The sequence below is a fragment of the Pangasianodon hypophthalmus genome, chromosome 10 (genome assembly GCF_027358585.1).
Source record: "Pangasianodon hypophthalmus isolate fPanHyp1 chromosome 10, fPanHyp1.pri, whole genome shotgun sequence".
Taxonomy (NCBI): Eukaryota; Metazoa; Chordata; class Actinopteri; order Siluriformes; family Pangasiidae; genus Pangasianodon; species Pangasianodon hypophthalmus.
In genome coordinates, this window is record NC_069719.1 from 1,119,589 (window position 1) to 1,128,957 (window position 9,369).

At 38.5% G+C, this 9,369-nt stretch overlaps 1 protein-coding gene across 2 annotated transcripts in view; it reads left to right on the forward strand.

Annotated features, from left to right (window-relative positions):
* The window catches only part of rasgrp3 (RAS guanyl releasing protein 3 (calcium and DAG-regulated)), a 50,678-nt gene that overhangs the window by 23,524 nt on the left and 17,785 nt on the right, over positions 1 to 9,369 (forward strand). For both annotated transcript variants that reach the window (XM_053237611.1, XM_034307854.2), the window contains exons 2-5: positions 4,717 to 4,896; positions 6,154 to 6,256; positions 6,374 to 6,436; positions 8,140 to 8,271. In XM_053237611.1, coding sequence (XP_053093586.1) covers positions 4,827 to 4,896; positions 6,154 to 6,256; positions 6,374 to 6,436; positions 8,140 to 8,271 — 368 coding nt within the window. In that variant the 5' untranslated portion in view covers positions 4,717 to 4,826. The remainder of the gene's footprint in view (positions 1 to 4,716; positions 4,897 to 6,153; positions 6,257 to 6,373; positions 6,437 to 8,139; positions 8,272 to 9,369) is intronic.

Sequence of the window (9,369 nt, forward strand, 5' to 3'; positions counted from 1 at the left end):
ACTTTGTTTCATTTATTACTGTTTACTGCTCTTTATAGGATTTTTTTAAATGTAGAAACATTAATTTCATTATTTTTGAAGGCGTCTTTACTCTACAGCATTTCTTTGCATGTGCCTAAGACTTTTGCACAGAACTGTAGATGAATTATTTCTGCGTGATTAACGAAGAGAAACGATGTATAATGTCGCTGAAACGTCTCGTTCCTCTCTGATCTTATCGCATCAGTAAAACTGGGCGGAGTTACGTTACAGATCTAAACTTACACAGCTGTTACACACCTTTTCACAACACCAAAGCTACGTATCAAATAAAATCAAGTTTTATAAAGTATAAAATAATGCAAAGAGAAATCTGTTTACTGTTGACTGTGTGTGTGTGTGTGTGTGTGTGTGTGTGGCCATGTTGCTCTGAGTTCAGGTGTGTTTATGTCAGAGAACTCGGGCTCGTGGATGTTACTGGAGTTTCCGACTGGGAATTCCGAGTTGAATGACGATCCGTGGCACTTTTCCGTGTCGGAGTTCTGAGTAGAGTGGGTTGCAGAATTACTCTACTGTAGTGAATTCAAAATGGCTCCTCCTTCAGTCTCTACACAAATTAAAGAAAAATCATCACCGTTAATCATTTATTTATTTGTTTATTTATTTGTTTGTTTGTTTATATTTGTAAAATGTATTTATTTATTTACATTTTTTATACATATTTTATAATTTTCCTTCTGTTTTCACTTTTTTTTTGCATAAAAGAGAAAGGAAATTTATATTAAAGAGAAAAAAACGAAAATGAAAAAACACATTTTAAAGGGGAAAAAAAGAAGGAAATGAAGAAACATGAATGACTTATTTTAATGTGATTAATCGCAATCAATCCTTGTGAGGTCATGAGTCAGTGAACACTTTCACACACAACCTTTACTGCAGGAGGAACTGAGAGTGGACCACACACACACACACACACGCACACACACGCACACACACACACACACACGCACACACACACACACACACTATAGTGTGCAGTCATCACATCTGCTGCATCTGCATCTAACGCAACTCTTCTTTCAGTTCACTTCTTTCAGTATTTTCATACTCTTCTTTACACACACACACACACACACACACACACACAATGTCTGCTCATCCTGTCCTCCCTCCATCCACCTCTCTCTCTCTCTCTCTCTCTCTCTCTCTCATTTCTCTTTATCGCTCTGTGTCATTTTCCTGCTGTGGGTCGATTTGAGGATCTGAGGACGTCGTGTTATCAGTCATCTGGTGTGAGTCGAGATGCTGAAACAGTGTGTCTGTTCTCGATAAAGCTCAGAGATTGCACACACACACACATCACACATACCCTGCTGTGTGTGTGCGCGTGTGCGTGCGTGTGTGTGTGTGTGTGTGTGTGTGTGTGTGTGGGTGGGTGGGTGGATGATGCACAGACAGTAGGTGAGTTTAGTGGGGTTTTTAGTTAAGTGGTGTTGACTCGAAACCAAAGAGATTAATTTTAGATGAAGTGTGGTTAATGGGCTGGGTCCTTGTGCTTGTGTGTGTGTGTGTGTGTGTGTGTGTGTGTGTGTGTGTGTGTGTGTGTGTGGTTTGTTTCTGTAGTTACTCAAATTTTTACAAACCAATAAATTTATCTAAAGCTCCTACGAATAATTTTTCTAATGTAATCTCCACAGAATCTGAGGAGAAAACACACTGTTAACGCTTCTGTTTATTCAAATTCTTTCATAAACCTTTTATTCTCTTTTATTTATTTATTTATTTCATTTTGATCTCAGTAAATCAAAGCAGTTAGAGAGATTTAACTCGTAAAGTCAGGGTGAAGTTCTTTACTGTCCTCGAAATATTATTACTTCACCAGATAAGGAAATATTGCTTGACTTATAGAAGATGAATATACCATATATTTTATTTTTCTAAGAAAGAAAGAAAGAAAGAAATGTAATCAAGTTAAAAAGCTCACATTGTACAGGTCTGTAATGTAATATTAAAAATACAGCTATCATTCTGTTTGTAGAAATGTACCATTATACAAGTTAAATGTTAACATTATACAGATTAACCTTTTTTACAAATACAAACTAATAATATTGAAGATACAATTTCACATTATTCAGGTGAAAATGTAAAAGTTTAAAATTATTCAGGTGAAAATGTAAAAGTTTAAAATTATTCAGGTGAAAATGTAAAAGTTTAAGATTATTCAGGTGAAAATGTAAAAGTTTAAGATTATTCAGGTGAAAATGTAAAAGTTTAAGATTATTCAGGTGAAAATGTAAAAGTTTAAGATTATTCAGGTGAAAATGTAAAAGTTTAAGATTATTCAGGTTAATATGTGAAAGTGTGACATTACTGAGAATACTGATCTCATTTCCAGCTCCAGCAGCACTGTAATGATTACTGACTGAGTGACTGATATCAGACTGATCAATAGAGTCTCTGTCTGTTTCACACGGCTTTATTACACCTGCCTGATTACAATCCAAACTCAGTCACTTCTCCTATACCCCATACCCCTAAACCTCTAAACCTCTAAACCCTATACCCCTAAACCTCTAAACCTCTAAACCTCTAAACCCCATACCCCATACCCCTAAACCTCTAAACCTCTAAACCCTATACCACATACCCCTAAACCTCTAAACCTCTAAACCCCATACCCCATACCCCTAAACCTCTAAACCTCTAAACCCTATACCACATACCCCTAAACCTCTAAACCTCTAAACCCCATACCCCATACCCCTAAACCTCTAAACCTCTAAACCCTATACCACATACCCCTAAACCCCTAAACCCTATACCACATACCCCTAAACCTCTAAACCTCTAAACCCCATACCCCATACCCCTAAACCCCTAAACCTCTAAACCCTATACCACATACCCCTAAACCTCTAAACCTCTAAACCCTATACCACATACCCCTAAACCTCTAAACCATATACCCCTAAACCCTAAACCCCTACACCCCTATAATCCCAAACCTCTAAACCCCTAAACCCCTAAACCCCTATACACTATAACCCTAAACCTCTATATCTCTACACCCCTATACCCCTAAACCTCTAAACCATATACCCCTAAACCCTAAACCCTACACCCCTACACCCCTATAATCCCAAACCTCTAAACCATATACCTCTAAACCCTAAACCCTAAACCCTACACCCCTATACACTATAACCCTAAACCTCTAAACCCTATACCCCTCTAAACCCCTATACACTATAACCCTAAACCTCTATATCCCTATACCCCTCTAAACCCCTATACCCCTAAACCCTTAAACCCCTATAACCCTAAACCTCTAAACCCTGTACCCATAAATCCTATACCTCTAAACTTAACCCCTACACCCCTAAAGCCTACATCCCAAACCCCTAAAACATCTAAAGCCTACAACCCCTAAACCCTACAACCCTACACCTCATACCCTATACCCCTATAACCCCTATAGCCTACAACCCCAAACCCCATACCCTTAAACCCCGACGACCCCTAAAGGCTACAACCCCAAACCCCATACCCTTAAACCCCGACGACCCCTAAAGGCTACAACCCCAAACCCTTAATCCCCTATACCCTATACTCCTAAACCCCTACACTCCTAAACTCTATACCCCTAAACCCCTACACTCCTAAACTCTATACCCCTAAACCCCTACACTCCTAAACTCTATACCCCTAAACCCCTACACTCCTAAACTCTATACCCCTAAACCCCTACACTCCTAAACTCTATACCCCTAAACCCCTACACTCCTAAACTCTATACCCCTAAACCCCTACACTCCTAAACTCTATACTCCTAAACCCCTACACTCCTAAACTCTATACTCCTAAACCCCTACACTCCTAAACTCTATACTCCTAAACCCCTACACTCCTAAACTCTATACTCCTAAACCCCTACACTCCTAAACTCTATACCCCTAAACCCCTACAACCCATAAACTCTATACCGATAAACCCCTACACTCCTAAACTCTATACCCCTAAACCCCTACACTCCTAAACTCTATACCCCTAAAGCCTACAACCCCTAAACCCCTACACCCCCTAAAGCCTACAACCCCATGATTCTCTGCTTGAGTGACATCACAGGCACAGAGGGCTGTCAATCAAAAATGCTCATTAGAATATTAGGTCCCGCCCATTAAAACAGTCTCAGATCAGTGAGTTCATCTGTTGTTTGAGGTTTTATCACATTTACATCCTGTTTTTTTTTCTGGATCTTAATTAAACGTTTAAACTCTGGATTCTACACATTTCCTGTGACTTTAAAATATATTAAAATTAAAATATGTGTTATTTATTATTAATGTTTTGGATTTGGATTGTACGATTAAACTGTTCAAATGTTGGTTATTAGACTGAATCATTGCTCATGGTGTAGAAGTGATCGTTATTTCTTTCAGTTCATTGGGCCAGAGTGATCACACACCATCTGTGTACAATCGTCAAACACACACACACACACACTCACACACACACACTCACCAGAGACACTCATAGCCTGTTTACTATGAAGCTAAAAGAAGACCAGAAACAGATTTACTGCTGTGGTTTTGCTACATTTTTATGCTTTTTTTATGCTCATTTATCAAAAACAAACTCATAAAATCAAATATGGCTGAATAGAAAAGATGAAAAAAAAAAGACATGACGTCTGCTGAAAGATATCGCAGTTGACATTTTTTTCTGCTTCCACAGCGCTAATCAACCCGCGATGGTTTGAGAGGCTCTTACATCAGGACAAGAGGAGAAAAGATGATCCGATGGGATTGATTAAAACTCATTGAGTTCAGAGTGGCCTAAAGGTCATGGGGTCGTTCACGCTGGGGAAAGCGGCACCACTGGAGCTGCTGTTAGACGCCTGTATCACTGCGTTTGGTGAGTGTTTCATATTTGAATCCTGCATTCTGATTGGTCAGAAGGTTGATTAATTCTCTATAACAGCAGCTCTGACAGTAGCGCACGTTTGTATTAATGCTCTCGTTCTAATACGTTATCGTTTCTATAGTAACAGCTCATTCACTTTGAAGAAATGGATTAAACGTATGTAATCTTTGCTATGGTGAAGTTTTCTCCAGGGTAAGGAGATGTTTATGTAACATTTATGGAAGGAGTCTCCAGTGTCAGAGGTAAAGCTGTAGCTTTAAGTTTTCCGACATCTTCAAGACAGAGGAGTTTACGCTTCTTTGCGGTTTCTCTGTAACACGCGTAACAAGCTGCGTTTTTTTTTTTTTGTCTTATCAATGTCAAGAGAGAGAATAAAGAGAAGCTGGTGAGGGAACGACTGTTTATAACTGCTATAACGTAAGTGACAACAGGAACTCATTCATTTCATGGAAGTTCCACAAGTTCAGAGGGCAAAAATGGGTCAGTTCCTGTTTTTTGATGGTAAAAGTATTTGGTTTGTGACGTTCCTAATACTTGGCCACGTTACGTCGTGGGTTCGTGCAGGCTGTAATTCCTGATGCAACACATCTGTTCAGTTATTGAGCATTTCACAACAGAGACAGAGAAAGCTGATAACTTGTTACTCTGAAAGATGACATGCAGATTTTTTGATTTCATCACAATTTTCTTTACACGAAAGTTATTTTAGCACAATAGTCGGACTGTAGACGCCGGCGTCTCCACCACTGGAGGCTGCATGAAACTTAAAATTAAATAGATAAAAAAGAATTAGATAGAAATAGATAGATAAAATGAAAAAATAGATAAAATAAAAAGTAATGTTTGGAAAGTTGCTGTGGTATACGGAGAATAAAACACTTGGGGACGTGCTGTTATGGGAAACTACTTTCAGTAACTCTGCTTTATCACAAAATTTAAAATATGAAATATAAGTTTGCTTAGCTAACATTGCTAGTGGATTTACTGTCTATAATGTTAGCTAGCTAAACTTCCTGGAAAATTTTTCTAGCTACATAACATCAGGTGCTAGTGAACTTAGTAAACATTACCTGAGGTAACTAGTTGTTATTTTTAAGCAGGCTACTTTAGCTAATGTTGAGCTAAAATAGTGAAAACAAAAGCTACTGAGAAGTCACATGATCAAGTTTACAGTTGTTTGCCTGAATTAAACTTTGTTTATAACACTATTCTGTGTGTGTGTGTGTGTGTGTGTGTGTGTGTGTGTAGATGATGAAGGAAAACTAAACGTGAATCATCTTCCCCGAATGCTCCTGCTAATGCACCGATGGTACATCTCATCTACAGAGCTAGCGGGAAAACTCCTCATCATATATCCTTTACCTGATCCCTCTGTGTGTGTGTGTGTGTGTGTGTGTGTGTGAGACTATTTTTTTAAATTTTGAGCATGTAGCTAAGTGTGTATCAGGTGCCCTTAACGAGTGTGTACGTATCGGGACTGTACAGGAGACGACAGCGAGCTAACGAGGCTGAAGATCTGCTATTTAATGAGGTAAATCATCTGCACTGAGCTTAATGTGATCAACCAATCACAAACCTTCATCATAAGCCTTACTCATTATTTTCATTACTTAAGCTTGACATCATTTTACCTATAGCTCTCTAGTGGACATTTGATCTTAGCTACTAGTTGAAATTGCACAATAACATTGTTGGCATAATGTTAAATCACTTGCTAGCTATCTTAGCTAGTTACTTAATGTCAGATAGCTACCAGTGGAGAGTTATGATTAATGTTAGCATACTGTTGAGCAGAAGGCTACGAAGGCCAAAAAAGTGTAAATAAAGGCTAGTGGTGATGTCACAGCATCAAGTTGGTGATTGGTTGATGAGATTTAATTTGAATTTAGAATTTAAATCGACTTTGTTGCAAAATAATAACATACCAAACACACACTTACATGACAGAAAGACACACTCGTAAAGCTGGTCCTCGTTTTTCAGAACAGTAGCAGGTTTTTTCTTAGTTATTTACAGGTCGTCCAGGATGAATTACACGTCCCTCATGTCCCTAATTTACTGACTTGCAACTCGAAACAGGCTTTACACTTATGACTCACTACTCACAAAATGTTTAACCCGAACTTGAACTCCAAATTCAAAGCTTGTTCATTATAATTTGAATTGCACTTATGGCTTGCAACTCAACTCTGACTTCATAGTTTCAGCCCACAACTCAAATCAAGACTTAAAAATTCGAGTTGGACCACAAAGCTCAACTCCGACATCCAAAACCTTTAACTCAAAACTGAAGTGAACTCACAGCTTATTCACTGCAGCGTGACTTGGACTTCAGAGCCTTTAACCTGGACCTGAACTCTGACTTCACAGCAGCTTTAACTTGCAGCTTGACTCAAACTTAAACTCAAATTGGACTTTTAAAGCAGATAGCTCAGGCAGCGTGGTGGTACTGCAGCCCTGACTGAGACTTCACTCACACTTCAAAGCCTTTAACTCAAAACTGAACTCAAACGTTAAACATTTTACAATTGGACTTTAATACTTTAATTCGTAACTCGACTCCGGCTTAAAAGCTTATGACTCACAGCTTTAATTGGACTTCAAAGCGTAAGGCTTGCAACTCGACTCAAAGCTTTAATTAAAACCGAACCTGAATTTGTTATTCTTGACTTAAAAGCCCGTGAACTCAGACTTCAAGGCTTACGTCGTCTTCGCTTCTATCAACTCGTATCTGAAGTCAGACTTTAAAGCCTTGACTCATAACTGAACTTGGACTTCAGAGATTTGACTCACCACTTGACTCAGACTCAAAAGTTTAACTCACAACTCGAATGGGACTTTAAACTCTTTAACTCATAACTTGTAACAGGCTCCAAAGCTTGAAAATAGAATGTATATATAGATATATTAATTTTTTATATTATATGTTTTTTTTCTGTTTCTTTTAAGGAAAAAAAATATTTCTTACTTATTTAAAACACTTGTTTTTTTATGGGGACTAGCAAAATGTCCCCAAGAGGTCAATATTATCAGGGATTCCTTTCATTATGGAGGATATTCGGTCGCCATAAAGCGCTAAACACACACACACATACACACACACAGTTTTATCGAACTGTGTATTTTGTCTTCATGAAAAGATGAATCTATAGAAATAAAGCTACAGCCTTTATATGACTGACTTGAGGGACTAACACTGTGTGTGTGTGTGTGTGTGTGTGTGTGTGTGTGTAGATACTGGATCGTCGAGTTCCCTGCTGAGTTCGATCTGGATCTCGGTCTGATTCGACTGACGGAGGAGTTTAGAGACGTAGCGGCGCAGCTGGGCTGTGACCAACACCTCCGACTGCTTGACATCTCCACCATGTGAGCACACACACACGCACACACACACACACACACACACACACACACACTCCCCATCCTCTCTCTGTATCCATTAGCACACTAGTAGATCTCAGCGTAATAAATTAGTCATCATTGACCTGTACAGATTAAAAGATGGCTCTGATGTTGATGAATGCTGCTCTGATTGATGTTAATATCGTATGAATGCAGATTTTGCCCTTTAGTAGATACCGACTGCAGCGAGTGACGTGTTCGCTACTCTCCTAATTGAGTTCTGCGATCATTTGTAGTGCCCTTAAACACCTGGGTCCCTAATCATTTTATTTTAGAACGTCAACGAATTACCTAATTACGTTCTGAGGGTTCAGTGTTCCTAATGATCTAGTTTTAAATGGTTCTGTGTTCTCAGATTGCTGTGTTCTTGAGGTTTTAGATGCTCTGGGTCTGTACTGTCAGTGCCTTATATTGTATCTACATTAAAAAAATCCTATAAAGAGCAGTAAACAGTAATAAATGAAACAAAGTCAATATTTAATGTGACGATCCTTCACTTTAAAATAAAGCAGTATCTGAGGTGCAGTGTGTGCAGTTTTATAAGGAAATGAGCTGGAAGTGTTACTGAGCATCTTGCAGAAGCAGCCACAGTTCTTCTGGAGACTTTGACTGTCGACTCGCTTCTTATTTCTGCAGCGAAACCCAGCAGCCTTCATTATGTTTTTATCTGAAAAGTGTCTCTTATGGAATCTGCTGCTTTCTTTACTGACATACAAACATTTTTCTGGAACATTTCATTTTGTGCTGGAAAACTAATGTTTGGAATCTAAAATGTTTTTGTACTGAATCAATAATGTAGAAGCCAGAAAATAAACATCTATAACAAAGTTTGTACTAAAAAAAATACAGTGCCAAGACTTTTGCACAGTGCTGTACATTCCCAGAGTCCTACTGTATGTTTATGGCTTCCAGGCTAAAATACCCAGGTCATAGGTTTTAGATGGATAAATATAAATAATAATGCTTCCCATGTTCCCAGTGCCTTACATTCTCAGTGTCCTATGTTTTAGAGTCTCATGTTCCCAGAGGTGGTTCAGGTGGTTTTATTTTCTCAGCATGCTA